The 23,184-nt window shown below is 41.7% G+C and overlaps 1 protein-coding gene and 2 long non-coding RNA genes across 6 annotated transcripts in view; 2 read left to right on the top strand and 1 right to left on the bottom strand.

The window, feature by feature from the left end:
• mgll (monoglyceride lipase) overlaps positions 1–23,184 on the top strand; it is a 56,279-nt gene that overhangs the window by 11,220 nt on the left and 21,875 nt on the right. For both annotated transcript variants that reach the window (XM_044118188.1, XM_044118180.1), the window contains exons 3-4: positions 4,071–4,177; positions 9,429–9,565. In XM_044118188.1, the coding sequence (XP_043974123.1) occupies positions 4,071–4,177; positions 9,429–9,565 (244 nt within the window). The remainder of the gene's footprint in view (positions 1–4,070; positions 4,178–9,428; positions 9,566–23,184) is intronic.
• On the bottom strand, positions 877–4,549 carry LOC122831792. 3 transcript variants are annotated; one of them, XR_006370764.1, is made up of 5 exons: positions 4,457–4,549; positions 3,723–3,855; positions 3,152–3,162; positions 1,229–1,396; positions 877–1,134 (listed from the first exon to the last, which is right to left on the bottom strand). It is a non-coding gene; the product is annotated as an uncharacterized LOC122831792 (long non-coding RNA). The 3 variants fall into 3 exon arrangements; XR_006370766.1 differs by lacking the exons at positions 877–1,134; positions 1,229–1,396 and adding an exon at positions 1,407–3,037; XR_006370763.1 differs by lacking the exons at positions 877–1,134; positions 1,229–1,396 and adding an exon at positions 1,407–3,009.
• LOC122831786 lies at positions 13,961–14,946 on the top strand. Its single transcript, XR_006370761.1, has 3 exons — positions 13,961–14,190; positions 14,281–14,569; positions 14,650–14,946. It is a non-coding gene; the product is annotated as an uncharacterized LOC122831786 (long non-coding RNA).

Below are 23,184 nucleotides of genomic sequence, written 5' to 3'. Positions count from 1 at the left end.
TTGGAAAAAGCCATGTGAAAATGTCCCTAAATCCATCCACTGCACACTAGTCCCTTTAATCATAAAATTAAACATTGTCTAATTTTATCACAAACAAATTTGCAACCCTACTTTGGATGCTATTTAGTCTCGTCTTATTCTTACTGTTGACTCAAAGACACTGACCTTCGCTGAGACTATTGCCTGCTGGGCTGCTGGACTTTAGATCCATGTCTAGCTTGTTCTGCGACCTCCTGGATGAGTCGTGGATGAGCTCTTGCAGTAATATTGGTAGGTCGACAATTCCTAGGAAGGTCCTCTACTGTTCCATCACATGTTTACGTCTGAGGATAACAACTCTCTCCGTTGTACACTAGAATCTCAAAGCCTCAGAAATGGCTTTGTAGTTAGATGCCATCAGTTCTCATCAGAGGCAGTAACTTTTATGCTTGATCTCTGCTCAAAAAGGTTTGCTCAGTTGAAATCACCATTTGAAAACTGTCAATTTCTATTTACTAATGGTATCTTTGTTTGATATTAATTTTGTTGATGGAATGTGGCAAAAAAATATTTTGGAACCTCAAACGTTTACCCTAAATTGAACCTGGTGTTTAAATGAATTTCATATAGTCAGAAAATAATTTTTTCCTTTATACGAATAATACCAAAACGTAGTATCCAATTCAAATAATAATGCAAAACAAATGCTTGAAAAGTGCCTGAAAAACGTGAGGTGGCTTTGTGTGGCTGAGCCATCATACTGAGGATATCTTGGTCATGTCACCTAGCCGCCTGCAGTGTGTTACTGAATGAAACCAGTATGCGACTATTCAGAGCGTTTAAACTGAAAGTACAATTTATTTTATTGTTTTCATACATTTTGTTACAGGACAGAAATAAAATGTGAGCTCATCCATTGCATCAAAAACCCTTTCGGTGAAATTATGGATGGAGAAAATCCTGAAAAGAAATGGAGTCTGCAGCATGCTGTTCACTACGGTTGCCTTGACAGCAAAGCCAAATTACCCCCGCTAATATACCGCAGCTCCTCTGGTTGTGTGTTGCAGAACATTATGGTCGCACAAAGACACTGATTCACACTCAAGTTCACTTGTGACCAGTGCGGAGGAAGTCTTAGCCCCAAGCGATGGATGCCTAAAAAAAGGAGAGGAAGAGCTGTGAGTGACACAGAACCCCTGATGAACAGTCACTACTGTTCTACTCCCCCTCCCCACCCTGCCCGTAACACCTTCGCTCATTTTCCTCCTTTTTCGTTTCACTTTGTCCCCTCCTTCCTCTGTCGCTGAATGCATTTGGGTTAATTGTCTGCTGCTGATTAGTGAAGCTCTTGCAGGCTTCTCAGCACCACTGATGCTTCTGAGAGAAGGAACGCTCCGCTTCCCCTGCTTAGTATGCGCTGATAGAAGACACAAAACATTTGATAAAATCAAGTGTTGCCCTAACAAGCCCCATTCTAGGAATAAAAATCCAGTATACTCCCCATTTGCAGGGCGGTGTTTCAAAACCCCTAAATTTACTGTCATGTTATCTGTTATGCGTTGACATGAGACTGGTTAAACACTGTAGTTTAGGAGCCTTTTGATTCAGGGGATATTACCTACTAGAAAAAGAAAAAGACTATTAGAAAGTCTGGATAACCATTAATAAAAAAATGTTTTAGTCTTTTCAACAGTTTTTCAGGTATGATACAAACTGAGAACATTTCTTAATTGAATGTGGTGCTGAAGATGAAGAGATGACTGCAGGAGAAATGTCAGCTAACGTTACTGGTAACATATCATGCCTGTCAGTCAGCAGCCAATCAGAATAGGTTGTTTTTCTACAGATATGTACAGATGAAGCACCTTGTGTTCATCTCCTTGGACGTCTTACCTTTCTTATTGATTTTGCAAAAATAATCTTTATTTAAAAATATGGCATTTTTTATGAAGTCCTTTAATGTTTAGGTAAAACCTGGTTTCTACAAAAAAATGACACATAAATAAAAATACGTAATGTAAAATAGGTGGTTGCATCATTATTCACCACTTTTAAAGTTATTGGCCCAATGAAACGTGTGTCCAGTCTCACAAGGAGTGAAATGGACATCCGCTGAGTGTTGTGGCTGTCTCAAGTGATTGCAAGATAAAGAAACCTGTCTCACTGGTTAATCGGTATTCCTGGATACCATTGCAGCATAAAGACAAAAGAAAACTCCAAGTAAATTAGAGAAAAGGTTACTGAAAAGTATGTGTCAGGGGATGGATGCAAAAACATTCCTTCTTAATGAAATGGAAGGAATATGCTACATATGTAAATCTGCCTACATCAGGCAGCTGAAATGGAGAAACTCTACAGACAACAACTGTTGCTTGGGTTCTTCACCATTCAAAGCTTTGAAGAAAACTCAGATTGAGGATGAAACTAGAATTTGCCAAAAGGCACGTGGGAGAATCTATGGTCAAGTGGAAGAGAGTTCATTGGTCTGATGAGATCACCATGAAAAAGTCAAAGCATCTAGCAATAGCTGCACAGAAATGGTTTGAATTCAACGTGGTAGATGTTCTTTAGTGGCACAGCTAAAGTACAGACCTAAATCTTATAGAGAACTTGTAATTAATTGGGTTAGTATTTATGTAATATCTTATTTTATGAACATGTTCGTTTTTTTGTCAAAAAAAATTTGGCTGCTCATAATTGTTTTGTAGAAGCAATAAATAAGGTAAATATCCAACACTTCTTCCAGTGTTTTATTGTCACTTGATTGAAAGGAAAAGCCAACAAGAAATCCAAGAAACTATTCTGGCTCTATATGTCTCAAGCTCATGTTATTAAGGATTGTCAGTTTCTTCTTTTGGACACTCGTATATCTTCCCAATTCAATTCCATCCTAATCATAAGATACTTGCTACAAATTTTAAAATTTCTTCATCATCTTCCTCTGTCCTGAACCCCCTGCTCTTCCACTTCTGCTTTCCACTCCCATCACCCCATCTGTCCACAGTGGGGTTCAGAGCCATCGTCCATAATCTCGAGATAGAAGGAAAAGATAACATCCCTTTGACACAAAAAATAAAAACTTGAATGTGAACTGTTCTTTTATGTATTCAGCCCACTTTAATTCTCTTCTATCTAATTAGTAAATACATTATTATGTGTAATTTAATCTTACCATAAATCCAGCTGTTTGTGAAGCCCATCATGTTGCAGAACATCAGTGAAGAAACAACATCAGGAAGACCAAGAAACATACAGTAGCAGACAGGTCAGACTTAAAATTACAGATTTAGGTTCTTAAGTTAGTTCTTAAACAATACAACAGAACTGCCAACTAAGACATGGCTACCCACCTGAATAATCAGATGGGAATTTAATTGCAAACATTATCCTGATTCTCTATGTAAATTAAGCCAAACTGTGTTATTTGATTTCATTACTTTGTGTTGTCTATTGCCTCGAAATATAGTAAAGCTTGCTGCTGAAGTGTGATCAATATAAAGGGAGTATGAATACTTTTGTACCACAAAACTGAAAACATTTAGGTAAAAATAGATGCTTCACTAAACGGGATTGCTAAAATCTGCATTTTTAGCTTGTGTTCTCATATTTCGGTCTTGAAAGAGCTGCAAGAATATACAGTTGCTGCTCTTGCTAAATTCATGCGCTTTGCCATGTTTTGGTGGCATCTCATGTGTGTGTTTTGAGTCAGGCAGGCAGGGGTGTGTAGAGGCAGGCAGACTGACAGATGGATGATAGCTGTTATCTCTGAACACACAGGCTGCTTCATTCTCAGCTTGTCTTTTTCTGCTGTTGCTCATGATTTTCTTCCATCATCCTGCAAGTCCGTTTCGGTCCTCTGCAGCTCATACACAGGGCCTGCCAGGGGGACATTCTGAGGTTATTTCAAGTCACAAACTGTTGCATTGCAGAGCCGGATTATCGGTAAATCAAGGAAGGATGCCACTCCCATGCAGAATATAAACTTCAGTTTATCCCCACATGCAAGGGATTGGAAGGGGATAAAAGAAGTCACGCACAAATCCGGTCTAGAAAAAAAAAAAATCAACATTTTCCCTCTCATCTCCTCTCAGGGCTCTGGTGTTTATTGCTCATGGAGCCGGAGAACACAGCGGGCCATATGAAGAAATTGCACAGAGACTGAAAGAACGGTCCCTGCTGGTGTTTGCTCATGACCACGGTGAGTGACAAACGCACATCACAGGACTGTAAGCCCATGCATACATTTACGCCCACGCTCACTGTGTCCCTCATGTTTATCAGTAGTCACATACAGCTCTGGCTGGTACAGATTATTCGTTTTAAAGCCAACTAATCCTGTTTGAGAAAATGATTTTGCTTTGTAGCTTTCAATGGACGTTGTTTTTCTTCCTGAAACATGTTGTTGTACATAAGTTTTCAAAACACTCTCCAGCCCTACCAGTCAGCGGACGAGGAAATGGTTCAAAACAAGACAGACCTGTTGTTCTCTGGGCCTTCGGTTAATCCAGTGTTTCTCAATTACAGTCCTCAGGAACCACTAGTGATGTTACGTGATGAGCCGAGGCTTCGAGGCGTGTGTCGAGTAATGGAGGGGGCGTTTCCGTGAAGCGCGTATCGAGGCTTGCTTCATTTAGGGGAGGAGCCGAAAACGATGACGTCCGAAGCCTCGCTGCCCGGCTGTACCACGTGACTGCTTCGGGAAATGGCTCAGATTTTGTCGCGCGGTTTGACAGCTTTATAAACCCCACAGGCTCCATTCAAAATGTGGGTTGTTGTAGGCGAGTTGCGGTCATTTGAGAGAGTGGATAGAGTTTTGATAGTTTGGATAGCAGAGTTTGGATAGTGGTTATTTAGTTTGAGACAGTTAGTTTGGTGTTTGGAGAGTTTAGGAGAGAGATAGATAGATAGGAGATTTAGGAGCGCGAAGACAGGATAGGAGTAGGATGGAGCCAGCGAGAGGTAAGGTGAACTGAACATTTGCAGATGCATTAGGTTTGCTTATGAGGAACTGTATTTTTCACTGTTTCTTATTTTCTGTAAAGTTTAGGTGTTTATTGTGCACCAAGGAGTTGGGGTACAAGCTAAGACACTACCGTGCCTTGCATGAGAATAGGGAGGAAACTGGAGCTTCACCCAGCCAAGGTATTTCATTACTATACTATATACTATACTATAATCATCGGTCACTGTACCCCAATCTGTACAAACTTGCACTTATTTATTTATGCACCCCGGCATCATGTGTGCCATGTGAGCGTGTCTTTTCAAAGGCTGGAGAAGTAGTGTCAAAAAAGAGAAATCGTTTGAAACCTAAAACTGTGGAGAAATTGTTGTTTCTTAAAAAAAATGAATGAAATCATCCAAGTTACACAAGCATTAGCCTATTCACTACCCCCTCCCTAGTTCCACAAGCACTTTCACTGTCCTCTGCCTGATTAAGCTCATGCCATTTTTCTAGAGTCACAGAAAAACATTATTACACAACATGCCATATCACATGACACTACTATTTTGGGAATAATTACACACAGAGAATACATTCAAACAATATTTTATTGTTCAAACAATATTTTATTGTACATATATGTACACCTTTTGTGAAGTTATTCCCAAGACCCATAATAGACAAAAATTCAATGCATCACATGTGTTAAGATACAGCGGGCTGTGATTGTACACCTGGCCAGTAGGTGGTGTCGTGTGCACATGAAGCCTCAAGAAATGAACCCTTTCTCGAACCAATTGGCTCAAGTGGTACAATGCCTCATGAGGCTTCATCTCACCATCACTAGGAACCACTGCCCTGCATGTTTTAAGTGTTTCCCTTCTGCCACACACCTGACTTGAATAAGTGGGCGATTGAACATGGTTTTGCAGCATGCTATGGCATGAAGAGGAGGTCCAGCAATAATTTAAGCCAGGTGTTCTGGAACAGAGACGCATCTAAAATATGCAGGGCAGCGGTCCCTGAAGACGGGAATTGAGAAACAATGGGTTAATCCTTTGTTTTCTTTACAACGGTGCTTTACGTCAGTTGTTGGATATACATTCATTCACCAGGCACTTTATCAGGCACGCTTTGTTGTCAGAGGGTGGGGCCTCTCCGAAATGTTGCAATTTGTTGGGTCACAGATTCCTCTTGAAGGCTGAAACGTTCTTCAGAAATTGTGGTCCATAACAGCATGACAACATCACACAGTTGCATCAGATTAGTCATCTGAACATCTATAATGCAAATCTCCTGTTCCACCACATCTGTGATCATAAAGGGATGGACATTACCAACAGCAGTTTTCAGATAGTGCGTAAAAAATTTAACACCATCCCCCACCGGGATTAATAACTGATACAAGGCAGGATGGATTCATGCCTTCACGTTGTTTACACTAATTTCTCACCCTACCATCTGAATGTTGCAGCTGAAGTAGAAATTCATTGGACAAGGCGAAATTTTGCCCATCTGTTGTCTTCCAATTTTGGTGAGCCTGTATAAATTGTAACTGTAGTTACACATTTTAGCTCACAAGAGCGGTACCCTGTGTGGTCTTATGCTGCTGTAACCCATCTGCCTCAAGGTTTGACATACTGTGTTTTTAGTGATTTGAGTTACTGTTTAGTCGGTTTCTATCATCCATTCTCCTGCACAGATCTGCTGCTGATTGGATATTTTCTCTTTTTTTGGATCATTTGTTAATCCAAAATAGATTTACTATGAATGGATCGTACAATTCCCAGTAGATCAACAGTTTCTGAAAGTCCAGTTTCTGATCCATTGTCATGCTTGGTTTGAACTGCAGGAAGTCACCTTCGTCACATCTCAATGCCTAAGTGGATTGTGATTGGCTGATTCACTATTTTAGTTAACAAACACCTGAGCAGGTTCACCTAATGAAGTGACCTGTGAGCGTATTTCTAACATTTCACACAGTCTGTTAGTGTCCAATCTTGCATTAGACCAAAGCTTTGACAAAAAACAGGGTATGAAGATGAGGATAAAAGCATCCCTCTTCTGTTGTTGTTTTTTCTAGTTGGAGCAGGACAGTTTTCAAGTGGTTTAAATATGAATGTTGTTAGATCCTTTATTTATGGGAACAAGATGGAAGGCAGAAGTCATAATGCTCAGTAACATACTTCATCTGAGGCAAATTAATTTTTACATAAAAACACTTTCAAAATCTCTGATATGTTATAAATTGGATGTGGAACTAGTGAAAAGTTCATTACAATTAATCTGACAGTACAGACGTAGCCAAAGATCAGTATTAACTTCTCTCTAAGATATTCTCAAAATATTGAGTAAAAAGTACTTTTTTGAAACAGTGTCTTCATTGTATGGGTATGGATGAAGTGTTATCTTTCTTTAGATGTCAGGAGGTCAAACAGTTTTCAGGAAGGGAGCAGCATCTGGATATGTGGTGTAAGCAGCAGAAGGACTGGAAGTAATCATTGTAGCTCCTTGTACATGTACTATGGATACTATGAATGCATAGTATCCATAGTAACCAGCTGCTGTGCTGGATGCTAGGTCCCAACAGTGCCCAGCACCAGTGCTGTGGGTTATAACTCAGATCTTCCCAACAACTATAGGTTATGCAGCTCTTCTGTTCTACAATTTGTATTAGGTTTTTATGTATTACTTTAAAACTGTTCTTCTGAACAAAAACACTGCTTTAAAAATCAGGAGGAAATTAAATTAAATTAAATCTCTGTTGTGTGATGTCAGTACAGTTCATCATTTGCATGTTAAATATCAACACGTGGCTTCCTTATTGTACTCTCTTAAAGTAAAAAAAGGCGGAGAAAGAGTTGCTTAAGTAATAATGAAACTGAAATGAAACACTGGCAAACACAATAAAAGGAGGTGAATGACTCTGAACATATGCACAGTGACACCTTTTGAAGTATGACGTTAAGCGAAAATAGTGAACTGGAGCGAGTCCCTATAGACTTTGTTTCATCTGCAAACAGATGCACAGGAACACACATCGCCTAAGGGCGTTCCCAACTGAGTTCATCAATTGAGTTAGCTTTTTTCCCCACACTGTCTCATGGGTATTTCTGTCTACATAAAGCATTTTTAGGTCTTTTTCATTCACAGTCCGCAGAGATTAATTGTTTCTCCCTTCTTACAAACATTTCATCTGTTAGCAGTCAACATTGTTTCAGCATCGTCTTGTAAAGTGCTTAGATTTATACATAGATCAGGAGTTTAATGCCAATTTTCAGTCTCTGAATTTTGTAGATGTTTGATCTGATGATTTGTCTTTACGAATTATATATGCAGCAGACATAACAAATTTCAAAATATATTTTTCCGGCCTTCCTGGCTTGATATTAGCAACACAAAGCAAGTTACATGGGGTGTGTGACAGAACCTTCTCCAGAAAAAAGGATTTACTGTTTTTTCATTTCAAAGACAAAATCTTTAGGCTCTTTTTTTGACAGTGCTCTGGGTAGCGCTGCAACGTAAGACTGCATGTATATTCCTAAAATATATAGATCTTTATTTGGGGTCTAAGATTTCCAAAAGGCAACTAATGTTTTTAAATCCAACATGCTCCAGGAAAACCCAAAGGGATAAAAACGTATTTTGCTGTACTCAGCTCTTTTTTTTAAAGTCCTGAAGCCCTATTGCAACCTTAATGAACCTCAGACAACATGTCATAGAAAATGCAGTTCCCTTTTAAAGCTTCTTACATCTCTGGGGTTCCTCCAACATTAAATTAAACATATTCTTGTTACTGAAAATAGCTTACATTGAGTTTTCTTCCCCCACTGAGCTGAAAAAGTTTATTTCATCATTACGCAGTCAAGCTTAGTAATGTGTGTTCACTTACTGGTAAAGATCTGGGTTTTTTTTTAGTTGCTGCTGGTCACCAGTCAGCTGAAGATTGTCAGATTACAGTCACCAGACGATTTCTCTGTGCATCTTTCTACACAAATTATCTCACTGTACTCTGCTAATAAAATGTAAATATAAGTTGTTTCTTTTATGCCTGGTTTGATTTCTTCATTTCTTTTTTGTTTGCCCACTTTGCATCCCTCTCTCATCAGATTCAACTCCAGGGCAGTTTTCTATTTCAATCAGACTTTATTTTCTTTCCCAGCTCATTTTGCCTTATTTGGTTACTTAGCCTGTCCTATCTCTTCTAATGACTTCATCATCTTAGCCAGAATTTCCCTCATTCTCATCAGTTTGGCTTCCCCTCCATGTTTTTTCATTCAATCTTTATGTCCTTTTAACAATCCACCATTTCACTCCTTTTTTGTCTAAAACAAAGCAGAAGGATTACAGTGGAACAGAGAAAGAGAGAGTTCCTAAATCGCTAATTAAAAACTTAGAGCAAAGCCATTTGTTAAATATCCACCAAAGTCTTGATGTTTTTGCATAAAAGGTCTTTAAATAATACCATTCACAATGACTAATCTGTCACTGTCTCGTCTTGCAGTTGGCCATGGTCAGAGTGAAGGAGAGAGGATGAACATCAGGGACTTTCAGATTTACATCAGGGATTCCCTGCAGCACATTGACCTCATGAAGTCCCACCATCCCGATCTTCCCGTCTTTATTGTGGGCCACTCCATGGTAGGACACTTCCCAATACCCATTTCAGTGATTGTCCATTGATTGCGGATGTTACTTCTATGTTCGCTTTTGAATTATTAGTTGCTCTTTTCAAGTCTTTTTGAATGTTTTAGATTTTAAAACCATCTGGTGTGGCATGAACTGAATAGTTTCTTCGACGTCAAAGTACGATCTTTATAATTTAGTCTTTCTGTGAAGCCAAACCACATGCTGTTATAATTCTCTGAAATCAAAAATATGGTTTAACTGTAAACAGAGCTGAGCTGGTTTCATACACGTCCCAACATCCTGCCAGAACCACAGGACTATTAAAGAAGACCATGCCTGTGCCAATTCTTTCCTCACTTTACGCTCTTGTTTTATTTGTTTTTGGCTGGATTGGAGCGCCATGTGTTTAATTGATGTGTAAAGGGAAGATGCCAACAGCTCAGGGGAAGGTTTGTTAGCTTTACCTTTTTCAGTAAACTTCACGTTTCACACAGTGACACATATTCCATACAGCTGCAGCTAACAGAGCAACCCCCTAACAGAGCAAGTCGCAGGTTGCGTGACCTGCCAAATGTCAGCGTGGTTTTACTAGAGAACAGAAAAGAGAAACTGTTCTCACATCCAGCACAGTGTCATTTTACCGACCCTCCCGATGCCTGTTGTAGTTCACCATCACCTACAGTTTACATTAAGGACTGGGAGATTAGTATCATCTGTGTTGAGTTAGAAAAGTTTTATTGTTACTAGAGTTACTTTCTGTCCAAGACTGTTCAATGTAGCAGTAAATGGCAGCAGAGAAACAACTGCTCCAGCTCCATCAAACTGTCACGCCATTAATTTGCACTGGAACATATAACTTTTTAAGTAATTTCATTGTCTTTGTTTCTCTTGATGAATGATGATGTCCCAAAACGATCCAATACCAATTTTAGATTTACAAGTAATGTCAGAAAGTATTTGTATGATCATTTGTTATAACACATACACTTTACACTGTATATATGTATAAACAAATACATAGATTTTCTATGTATTAGTGTGATCTCTCTCTGCAACACTAATATTCTGCAAATACAGTAAAGTAAGCTTATGACAAAAGCTGTTCATCTGGTCCAGATAGAGCTGGTGATACCAGAGTCTGTGCCTTTTGCAGTGAAAAAAGAAGTCACTGGTTCCCAGTCACAAAAACGACAAGACTGGGAATGTCAGGGCTCGGTGAGCAATCCTGAGCTCAGAATCCAATCTGATTATTCCCAAGTAGAAAGCTGTGAACAGTTCTGGTATAAGCTATAAACAAAGTCCAATTTTTTAGAGCGTTATATGTTAGCTAATCGTTAGCTAACAGTAGTTTAAGCATTGGCTAGCTTTAAAGCTTGAAAACAAGTCAAAAAGTTTTCAGCTGATCACTGTTTTTAAATTCTGGTTTACTGTGTAAGGAATGTAGATGGGTGTAAATTTCAGAACAGAAAGTTAAAAGAGTTTAGTGGAGTTTTGTGACTGATGAAATGGGGCAATTAAATAAATCTGTGATAGAAAAAGTCTGAATTATTTTCAAGTGGTTGATTCAGAGCGTTTCACAGAGCCGCACCAAAACAGCACAGCCTCTCATTGTTGTGCTCCGTGACCCACTAACTCTGAGCACAAACAAATAGGACAAAAACATTAGAGATGAGTTACATAATGGATGATTACTGTCGGTGTTAGTGGGCTGAGTCAAGTTGGATCTCATTGAACTCGTCTCTGTTGGATTAACAAGCTACTCACAGTCTGTACTTTTACTTTATGAGTGTTTGACATAGTGTCATGCTTTATAAAAAATTTTATGGGGTTAGAGGATTGATAGAGTAAGAAAGTACAAAGGCTCATGCACAAGTCAGGAACAATTCCAGCTCAAGACAGGTTAACCGCATAAATCAGAGAGCAAAAAGAAGAACTGCTGATTCATTTAAGAACTGTCCCCCTCCAGCAAGGAGCTTTGCCTTAATTGTACATCAGCAAATAATTAAAACTCAACACAAATAAATATTTTATTTTACATTTAATGAGCTTTACAGAGAAATTAGAACCAAGTTGTTTGAAGAATTAAACATAAGGTTACAATTTAAAGAAAAGGTTATCCAATTTCAAGAACAAAAGTCTCCAAGTCCTCAAGGTATTTAGGACTTTGAGAGCTTAACTTCAAGACTGGCCTGGTTATTTGTATCAGCGTTTTTATTTTTCTTGTCCTTTTTCGTAGTTTCTAAGGGTATCTGAACGGAGATCTCTGTCTTAATGAATCTTTAATTGTAACATCCTTTTTATAGATTTCTCTTTGGAAGCTCAATTATTATGAATTAGATAGCAGTTAAAAAGATATCAATAACAAATAATCCCCATTTGAAGCATTTTTTTCCAAACAAAGTTGCCCAGATAATCAGGTCTCCTTCTCTTGGGTATAGGTTTGTTCAATATCTTGTCTCAAAACAATTGGCTATTACAGACAAAACCTGCATTGGCCCTTATCTAATTCTAACCCATAAAGATACATTTTAAGAAAATTACCCATGAGAACCATGGTTGTTCACAGAATAAGCAAAGCAAACTCCAGGGCGTGGGTCAGTATCCGCCTCGAACTGGGGAGAAGAGAGACGTTCAGGTGTCTTGTCGTTTTGTTGATGAGTGATAGGATACAGAGACAGATATGCTAAATAGGAAACTATTTACGCTGTTTCTATTTTGGTCTGTCATGATGAAGAACGATCTGAGTCATAAAGCAACGATCTTGATTTACCGGTCGATCTACTTACCATGCACACATGATCATGAGACATAGATCATGACTAAAAGAACAAGATTCTGGATAAAAGAGGCTGAAAGGAACTCCACTGTAAGGTTTCTGGATTGAGTGTTAGGCCCTGGATCCTTTTTGGCATTCGATCAGATTTCCCATCTGATTGAATGCCAATGTCGATGTGTCTTTGGGCAAGACACTTCACCCATCTTGCCTGCTAGTGGGGGTCAGAGGGCCCAGTGGCGCTGGTGCATGGCAGCCTTGCTTCTGTCAGACTGCCCCAGGGCAGCTGTGGCTACTATCCAGTAGCTTGCCACCATCAGTGTGTGAGTGTGTGCATGAATAGTTCATTAACTGCACTGTAGTGTGAAGTGCTTTGGGGTCCTCCGGACTTGATAAGGGGCTAAAACCAGAAAGCCAACACCATGGATGGATGAGCGGAGTATTTCTATGTACATAGTTTGACTGAAACTGCAAAACATTTTTAATAAATGCGATTTGTTTTTTTGCTCCTTATAATTACTGAGTTTGAAAATTAAATTGTCCTTCACTTAGGCCTCTTCTTCTATCTCCTTGTAAATGAATACTTGTTTATTGGAGTAAGTTGAGCTTTGGAAGCTTTTAGCATCACTTGATTAATGTGAATTGGTTTGGCTTGCATAGCTCATTGTTTAAAGGAACATCTAGGGATGCTTTTTCTTTTGTACTATAAAGCTTGGGCTGTAAATGTATACTCTTGCTGTGTGGTCATGGACGAAGGCAGTAGAGTGTCTAAAAATCAGAACTAAGTTTAGGACCGTATCACCCCATGGTTATTGTTTATCTTTACATTTCTTCTTCTCTGATATTTCCCTACATTTGCTCATTGTCTTAGTTTTTCATCTGGTGGTTTGGGGGCGGTTGTAGTTTCATGCAGATATCCGCCACATCAGTCTGTACTGTTAATCCACCAACTTGTAGCCATCAGTTTCTTCTTTTGTTATTCCTCACCCTCCTAACACCTCACTATATTTTCATTCCAGTCGTGCTTTATGTTTTCCTTAAAAGCAACAAAACCCCAGACTGGGTGTTACGGAAACCAAGCCCATGATCAGTGTTGTGTCAGCGTGTTTTCACAGGCCTCACTCTCCAGCTTCCCAGTGTTGTAGCGATGCATCCTGTTTCCATTAGCCTGTTCCTCTGCTCCTCTGTGTGTACACGAATCTGTTTTAAAAAGGCCTTGAATGACGTAAAAACTACAAGACAATGAACCATCTGTAGACTCCAGTATGTGTGCTGACATTGTGCTGGAGATTGCAGGATCCAGAACCAACAACTGCAGAAGCACTTTCCCTTTTTGTTCAAATTGAGAGAAAATGCAATAAGGGATTCCATTAGGATTGTATTTTGTTTAGAGATTTGGTCCTGGACAAAAGTAATTGATGGGGTATGAATCCAGACGGGTTTCTCACTCCTTTATAGTGATTCAGGTCAGATGCATGAGTAGAAATATGAGGTCCTTTACTGGAGAAACGGTAGTTTAGGGTTTTGCTTCATATCTTGTTTTAGCTTGTTTTAGAACCATAAATTTCTAGTCTGTTATGTGATCAATCTCTGGAGAGCTCTAGATTTCAGATATATATTCTAAGCCTCAGCTTCAGCACTGTGACCTCTCTGCATGTTCCCCATTTGTGTTGTGTTCCGGGGTCCTGGCTGCATGGTGGGATTTCCTGTGCGCCGTATCACCTTTTTACCACCAGATGGCGACAGGTTCTGGTTGGAGTGCGGGGCATCATCATCCGCAGCTGTTCAGGATCATCCTCATCAGCGGTGCAGATTTAAGGAGTTGGCCGCCAGTCCAGCGTCGCCTGAGTGTTAGCCAGTCACGGTACCTCTGAGCCCCCTTGAGCTTGTCTCTATGTTACTTGTTGCCTTGAACCTTCTAGTGATCTGCTTTGTTTTTCTCCATTGCCTTCAGGTTATCCCTTGACGAGATCCTGACTGATTTCCTGGTTTTTTGAACCGCCCTCGTGACGCCGTGGAAAATACCCACAGGTTGCCCGAGTTCCCAGACTCATCTCTCCGTTGTTTGCAAATCTTCCCTGGACTCCACGGCTGGCGGCCGTTCCATTCCTCCGTGTCTCCGTTGCACCCAAGCCTACCTGTCCGCTCCCCGCCGCACTCCTCCATTGTTCCTGGACCCACCAAGAAAACAAGACCCCGGACATACACAGTTTCCCCTCCAAGACTTCATTCATCTACCACAAGTAAGATCAGCCTGTTTTTCCCAGAGAGATTCCCGTCTTCCCACGACCCCTGAACTCATCATTCTGCTTTCTCCTCACAGTGAACTATTGTTGCTGTTATTGTCGTTTTTCCCCGGACCAGACCATCCTGATCATCTCTCAATATTGTGTGATCACTATTAAATCATTTAACACTGATACTACCTCTCCTGTTTTGGTGTTCTGCATGTGGGCTTGTTTCAAACTACCATCATGACAGAACACTCAGGCCAACAAATCAGCCCAGCAGACGCAATCCGGAGAGCCTTAGCCGAACAACAATCAATATTACAAACTCATGAAAACGCATTAAGAGAACTAAGTAAAATCCAAACTGAAACTAACCAACAACTGTCTGAATTAACCCGTTTCCTTGAGGTTCAGCCCTCAAACTTCTCCTCCAGATCCCGCCCAGTTTCAGACCCAGTTCCAGCTTCAAACCCAGCCCCGGAGATCCAATCCACGCTTGAGGTCCGTCCACCTACACCCGAAAAATTCACAGGTGACCGGAAAAAATGTAATGGTTTTCTTCTTCAATGCTCTATAATGTTTAATCACTCCCCGAGAAGCTTCCCTTACAACAGCTCCAAGATTGCATACGTCCTGTCCTCGTTGTCGGGACAAGCTTTGTTATGGGCGGCTTCGTTTCCCAGATCCAGCACGCTATGGCTGTTCATTTGATGAATTTATAAAAGAGTTCAAACAGGTATTTTGTCAAGATGCTGACCAGTCATTTAATTCCAGAGAGTTATGGAATATTAAACAGGGAAATAGAACGGTGGCGGAATTTTCTGTTGATTTCCGCATCAAGGCTGCGGCGACAGGCTGGAACCCAGTCACTTAAGAGCGCATATTATAACGCTAAATGAAAACATTAAGGATGAGCTGGCTACTCTTGAAGAACCAAGGACCCTAGAGGAATTAATTAGCCAGACCATCCGACTGGATAATAGAATCCGTCCCGTAGGAGAGATTGGGGTCACAAGAGCCAACCATTTAAACACCTCGGTGGCTCCGCTCCCCTTCTACAGTTTCTCCGAGTCTCCCATGAACCCGAGCCAATGCAGTTAGGTCGAGCTCGCCTGACTCCTGAAGAGCGCCAGCGACGATTTCAGCCCGACTCTGTATTTATTGTGGTTCCCGGGTCATTTCTAGCTAGTTGTCCTGCTTCGTTTAAACCTCCCGGTCCCGCCAGTAGAGGCGAGGAGGTTGGCGGACCATCCCAACGAAAGGACTCTCCTCGATTACTGCTGCCTGCAACCATTCTGATTCAGACCCAGTCATTTTCTCTATCCGCCCTAGTCGACTCGCTGCGTAACAAGATCTGATCGACGATTCCCTGGTTAAACAATTGAGAATAGAGACCGAACCACTACCTGTTCCACTGCGAGTCACTGCATTAGATGGTAAAACGCTGCCACACATCACCCATAAAACCAAACCACTTCACCTCATCATTTCTGGTAACCACAGTGAGTTTATTTCATTTTTTGTATTTTCATCAGCCAATTCCCCCATAATTTTAGGTTTCCACTGGTTACAACTTCACAACCCACAAATAAACTGGACCGAAAAGCACCTAGAATCCTGGTCCATTTCATGTCACTCATCTTGTCTCCGGTCAGCTGTTCCCCCAGGTCCTTCATCGGCTGAGTCCCAGGAGACGGACCCGGTCGATCTCTCCACAATCCCTGCTGAATACCACGACCTCGCTCCTGTGTTTAGTAAGTCCAAGGCTCTTTCTCTCCCTCCTCACCGTCCATATGATTGCGCCATAGATCTCCTGCCGGGTGCTCCGTTACCCACCAGCCGCCTATACAATATCTCCCGACCTGAAAGAGAGACTATGGAGAAATACCTAAAAGAGTCCTTGGCAGCCGGTATAATCCGTCCCTCATCTTCCCCCCTAGGAGCTGGATTTTTTTTTGTAGAAAAGAAAGATGGATCCCTGAGACCCTGCATTGACTATAGAGGGCTAAACAATATTACAGTTAAGAATAAGTATCCCCTGCCATTATTATCATCAGCCTTCGAACCAGTGCATGGTGCTACAGTTTTTTCTAAGCTCGACCTGAGAAACGCTTACCATCTTCTGCGACACTAAGGGTGACGAGTGGAAGACGGCATTTAAGACACCTACTGGCCATTTCGAGTACTGCGTGATGCCTTTTGGCTTATCCAATGCACCTGCATTTTTTCAAGCCCTAGTAAACGATGTTTTAAGAGACTTTCTGAACATCTTTGTTTTCGTTTACCTGGATGACATTCTCATTTATTCGCAGAACCTAGAGACACACAAACGCCACGTTCGCATGGTTCTCCAAAGACTACTCGAAAACAAACTATTTGTCAAAGCTGAGAAGTGTGAGTTCCACAAGCCGTCCGTTTCCTTTTTGGGTTTCATATTAGGGGGCGGACAGGTACGGCCAACGGAGGAAAAGATCCAGGCGGTACTGCAGTGGCCCACACCCGAAACCCGCAAGCAGCTCCAACGTTTCCTCGGATTTGCAAACTTTTACCACCGGTTTATCAGAAACTACAGTCAGACAGCTTTACCACTAACTGCACTAACCACTACCAAAATCCCTTATAGTTGGACTCCGGAGGCAGAAGCGGCGTTCTCACGCCTCAAGGCCCTCTTCGCCAACGCACCTATCCTGATTCAGCCAGACCCGTCCCGACAGTTCATTGTCAAGTCGACGCCTCAGACCCCGGTGTTGGTGCGGTTTTATCTCAGATCTCTCCTCGCGACAATAAAACTCACCCATGTGCCTTTTTTTCCCGCAGATTATCACCTCCTGAGAGAAACTATGATGTGGGAGATCGGGAGCTATTAGCCATAAAATTAGCCCTGGAAGAATGGAGACATTGGCTGGAGGGAGCAGAGCATCCGGTGCTGGTCTGGACCGATCACAAGAACTTGTCCTACCTTCAGTCTGCCCGGAGGCTCAACCCACGTCAGTCACGCTGGTCACTATTTTTCTCTCGATTCAATCTCTCCATCTCATATCGCCCTGGTTCCCGTAACATTAAACCTGACGCACTTTCCCGCCTGTATTCATCTGACGATTCCGAGAAGGCACCTGCCACTATTCTTCCTCCCAGTTGTACAGTCGCCACCGTTACCTGGGAGATCGAAGACATCATTAAACAAGCTCAGTTAACAGAACCTGCACCCGACACCTGTCCACCCAACAAGCTCTACGTTCCTGTCTCAGTCCGAGCCCGTTTTCTCCACTGGATCCATGCCTCTAAATTCTCTGCACATCCCGGAATAAGCCGTACCATTGCACTCGTCAACCGCAAGTTTTGGTGGCCTTCTGTCCATAAAGATGTCAGTGAGTATGTCCAAGCCTGCACCATCTGTTCCAGAAATAAAACCTCTCACCAACCACCATCTGGTCTCCTGCAACCTCTCCCCATCCCCAAACGGCCATGGTCTCACATATCAATAGATTTTGTTACCGGCCTACCTCCCTCCAAGGGCATGACCACCATCCTCTCCATCGTCGACCGTTTCTCCAAGGCCTGCCACTTCGTTCCTCTCCGTAAGTTACCCACAGCTTTTCAAACCGCTCAACTTCTGATCAAACACGTTTTCCGACTCCATGGCATCCCACAAGACATCCTCTCTGACCGAGGTCCTCAGTTCATCTCTCAGGTTTGGAAAAGTTTCTGTTCGGCTCTCAACGCATCTGTCTCACTCTCTTCCGGCTTTCACCCCCAGACCAACGGTCAAACTGAACGGCTCAACCAGGACCTGGAAACCACCCTCCGCTGCTTCACCTCCACCAACCCCTCTGACTGGTCCCAATTCCTCCCTTGGGTGGAGTACGCTCACAACAGCCACATCTCAGCAGCTACCGGTATGTCCCCGTTCGAGGCCTCCATTGGTTATCAACCCCCTCTTCTTTCCTCAGAGGAAAAGGATATTTCTGTCACCTCAGTCCGTCATCACATCCGCCGTTGTCATAAAGTCTGGAACACCATTATCCGTAACCTCAACCACACTGCAGATAGAAATAAGCGCCTGGCCGACCGGAAGAGAAGACCAGCACCCACATACATCCCAGGTCAACAGGTATGGCTTTCTTCACGTGACATTCCACTCAAATCCATTTCCAAAAAGCTCTCTCCCCGATACATTGGTCCCTTCCCCATCGAAACCATAATCAGTCCGTCTGCTGTCCGTCTCCGTCTGCCCGCCTCCCTCCGCGTCCACCCCACCTTCCATGTGTCCCAGATCAAACCTGTCCAGACCAGCACGCTCTGCCCTCCAGCCGAACCCCCTCCACCCCCCCGTGACATTGATGGTCATCCTGCTTACTCCGTCCGCCGGATCGTGGACTCCCGTCGGCGAGGTCGCGGCTGGCAGTACCTCGCCGATTGGGAGGGCTACGGTCCGGAGGAACGATCCTGGATCCCTGGTTCTTCCATCCTAGACCCTTCCCTTATCTCCGACTATCGTTCCTCGTTGCCTTCCAGTTCATCTAGGCCGCCAGGTGGCGACCGTTGAGGGGGGGGTACTGTTGTGTTCCGGGGTCCTGGCTGCATGGTGGGATTTCCTGTGCGCCGTATCACCTTTTTACCACCAGATGGCGACAGGTTCTGGTTGGAGTGCGGGGCATCATCATCCGCAGCTGTTCAGGATCATCCTCATCAGCGGTGCAGATTTAAGGAGTTGGCCGCCAGTCCAGCGTCGCCTGAGTGTTAGCCAGTCACGGTACCTCTGAGCCCCCTTGAGCTTGTCTCTATGTTACTTGTTGCCTTGAACCTTCTAGTGATCTGCTTTGTTTTTCTCCATTGCCTTCAGGTTATCCCTTGACGAGATCCTGACTGATTTCCTGGTTTTTTGAACCGCCCTCGTGACGCCGTGGAAAATACCCACAGGTTGCCCGAGTTCCCAGACTCATCTCTCCGTTGTTTGCAAATCTTCCCTGGACTCCACGGCTGGCGGCCGTTCCATTCCTCCGTGTCTCCGTTGCACCCAAGCCTACCTGTCCGCTCCCCGCACTCCTCCTTCCTGGACCCACCAAGAAAACAAGACCCCGGACATACACAGTTTCCCCTCCAAGACTTCATTCATCTACCACAAGTAAGATCAGCCTGTTTTTCCCAGAGAGATTCCCGTCTTCCCACGACCCCTGAACTCATCATTCTGCTTTCTCCTCACAGTGAACTATTGTTGCTGTTATTGTCGTTTTTCCCCGGACCAGACCATCCTGATCATCTCTCAATATTGTGTGATCACTATTAAATCATTTAACACTGATACTACCTCTCCTGTTTTGGTGTTCTGCATGTGGGCTTGTTTCAAACTACCATCATGACAATTTGAGCTGGCACTAAGGAATTTCAGCTGTTTTGTATGAGCTCATGGATCGTTCCAGGATGTTTCTACAAGCTTCTTCTTCTCCCTCCAACTAAAGCTTTTTTCCCCTCTGCAGCCAAAATTCTGGCAATTGGCCCAATTGTCTAACTTTCCAAGTGCCAACTATTTATGTAATGGCATATTACTGTTTAGTGTCTATTTGCTCATCCTTTTCCTCTGTATGTGTCTGACATTCAGCATCTTGCCAACATGGTTACTGGAATTGTTATTGCGTCTCTATGCTTCTTTTTGATTGCTATTATACATAAAAATCTATTATTTAAGGAGGAGAAACTACAATAGAAAATGAGATAAGAGTGGCAAAGAAGATTCCTCTTTTTACAACAGGCTTTCCTGGCATCCCGGGTACCAGCATATTATTTTTCTTTATTGTCTTGTACATTTCTCTCTTGCTTGTTCTTACATGATGTTCTGATGTGTTCCTCAGCATTTTACTTTCTGTTTCCTCAACTTAAAAAAACAAGTGTCCTTTTGGTGGCATAGGTATTTCTCTTTTTGTGATGTCATAAATTTAACATTTTTTAAAATACTTTTTCATTTTTGCATCCATCTATCCATCCCTCTTCTAAACCTGCCCATCCTTTTTTGGTGCCTATCTCCAGTAGTCATTGGGCGTCCGGTCAGCAGTCATGCGATAACAACCCACGCGTGTGAGCGCCGCACAGAAAGATCTCCGGCCAAGATTATAACCTATGAACTTATTGTTGCAAGGCAACAGTAGAGAAAATAATTTTTAAAAATTTTCTTGTATTTCTCGTATCTGAGCTTACCCTAAGAACTACACGTTTTTAGTTAAAACTTTTCTCCAGTTTCGTAGATTTAGCCTTTTTTTTTTTATTAAATATTTAATGAATTCGTGTAGGCCACCTTCTGTCTGTTTCCAATAGTTATTAAACTTTTAAAAATGATAATATAAGTACATTTCTAAATGTAGCTTGTTCAGCTACTAGAACTTGCTCTATTTAGAGTAATCAAGCTGTGAAATATGCAGACTGCATGTATGTTTGCTCATCAGGCAGTTTTTGTCAGAGCAGTGGACATTACCAGCATTCACTGCCCAAAGTGTTAAAGGAAGAAAGTGGAAGGTGAGCAGTAGGCAGTGTTTGAAAAAGCTTCAGTGTCTCAGTCCTTTTTCTAGTGCTGCCTTTATTTATACCTGCACCAAACCTCTGGGGAAAATACAACTTTTTCTTCTTTAAAAATATTAGAAGAATCACATATGTTGGGTGTTAAATAAAACTGAATACATTTTCACTCTGAAGTAGAGTGATAATTCAGGCATTGTGCAAATGGTTGTTTTTTTTTTCTTTGTTTGTTCTTACACATGGAAGTTTTACTGTTGATAAGAGGAGGGATTCAGGAAGATGTAACAGGAAACAAAACATGGAAGAAGCAGGCTTCTCGTTTCCAAAAGAAATGTGCGTGTTTGCAAGCGGACATGTTCTCCTGTGGGAAATGGCCTGTCTTCCTGTGGTGCTGCTTCTTTTCATGCAGTGGACCTGCCATTGGCCCTGAGCTGATGAATATTCACACAACTGGCAAAGAGTGGACAGATAAACAAAGATGAAGCCAATTAGTTTCTAAAACCAGAGAGAGAGAGAGGGAAGAAGAAGACAGATTTGTCCAAAGAGGATGCCTTTGTGTTTACACCACTTGTTGCACACAAGGAGAGGAACTGTACCAAATTCATCCATGGCTAATTGATTTTAGCCCTGATGGTCACAGAGCTGCTAATTATCATCAACCTACATCACAGGGTTCAAATCAGAAACAGGAAATGTCTTCTTAGCTGTCAAAGTGTGGACTTGTCCTCATGTGCAGCAGCGAAGCAGTGCGTGTTTCACCCTGAGGGCTTTTCAGTCACATTTCACTCTCAGTGTGTGTGTGGATTACTGAGAGGGCGGGTGGAAATTCACACCCAAATAAACAAAAGATGGATTGTTTTGTGTTGGTCTTGACTTACTGGTATTTTCCCCACCGCTTGTTGCATCAGAACCTCTCTGGTGTAACTTTCCCATTGCTATCACAGGGGAGAAAAATCTCCCCATCACTTGTTACAGACAGATGGATCATAATATTGAACCGTATCACGTAACTTCACATCTATTATCTGTTGCCCTTTCCTTTTTTTCTGTAGTTTCAGTATCTGTACATTTTTTACCCACGTTACTTGCTAATATCACCAGCACATCTCTGAGGACAGCATGTGCGTTCAGCACTTTTAATATCACAACTCATAATAGCATGGTAGGACAACATAAGCCGTTATTAGCATAACATGCAGGCGTTTTTATCTTACAGATAATCTTGGTGAACTACTGACTACATAAAAACATTTATGTGTATTTTAGTTAATTTTCCTCTTGTCAGCCCTCATGCAGTTTAGACAAGTTTTTAGTTCAGGTATCTCATTCTGAACCATTAAATTTGTTTTCAAGTTTTAATGTGACAATCAGTGAATTACAAATCTTGTCTTAATGAGAAAGAGCCTTTTATTCTAATTTTATTCTGAGAAATGTTACCTTGTGATTGAAAGTGAGGATAGCTTTTTGCTTGGAATAATATCCACTAAAAGCTTGTATGTAAAATCAAAATGTACTAATTTGTATGGAATTGCATCTGGGAACTTCTTTGGAAATCTAATGAACTGTATTGAGTGGGAATATTAAAATCCAATATTAAAGAAACAAATTAACCTCCCAAGCTTCAGCTCTCTTCTAAAAATTTGCAGAAGGCACTAAAATCTCTGTCCTAGTTGACATTAATGCAGACTGGAACCAGAAAAGCACCATATCATTGACAATTTTCTTTCTGGTTTTAGAAAACCTAAAGAAAAAGGAATTATATTAAAATGTTTAACCTCATATGTTTACAACATAACAGTAGCACTATAATTATTGGTAGGAAATAAATCACAAACTGATGGTAGGAGATTCGCATCAAGCCTTTTTGTGTTGAACAGGAGATCTGATTATTTCAGGTTCAGCAAGTCATTCATATCCAGAAGAAGTGAAACATGCTATGCTTGACTGTTGCTATGATTTATTTAGTTGTTTTTGTTTTTTTCTTATCCGATGTGTTATGTTAGTTTTACAGCCTTTTATGTTGTCTTTGGTCAGCAGGTAACTCTGCCTTTGTGCCCAGTCTCTTTCTTATTGTTAAATCAATAAGAAGAACACGATACTAAATAGAGCAAGTAGATGTT

This window comes from Gambusia affinis, linkage group LG01, assembly GCF_019740435.1.
Source record: "Gambusia affinis linkage group LG01, SWU_Gaff_1.0, whole genome shotgun sequence".
Classification (NCBI taxonomy): Eukaryota; Metazoa; Chordata; class Actinopteri; order Cyprinodontiformes; family Poeciliidae; genus Gambusia; species Gambusia affinis.
Note: the sequence above shows the minus strand (reverse complement) of the source record. Positions and strands in the feature narration are given on the sequence as shown.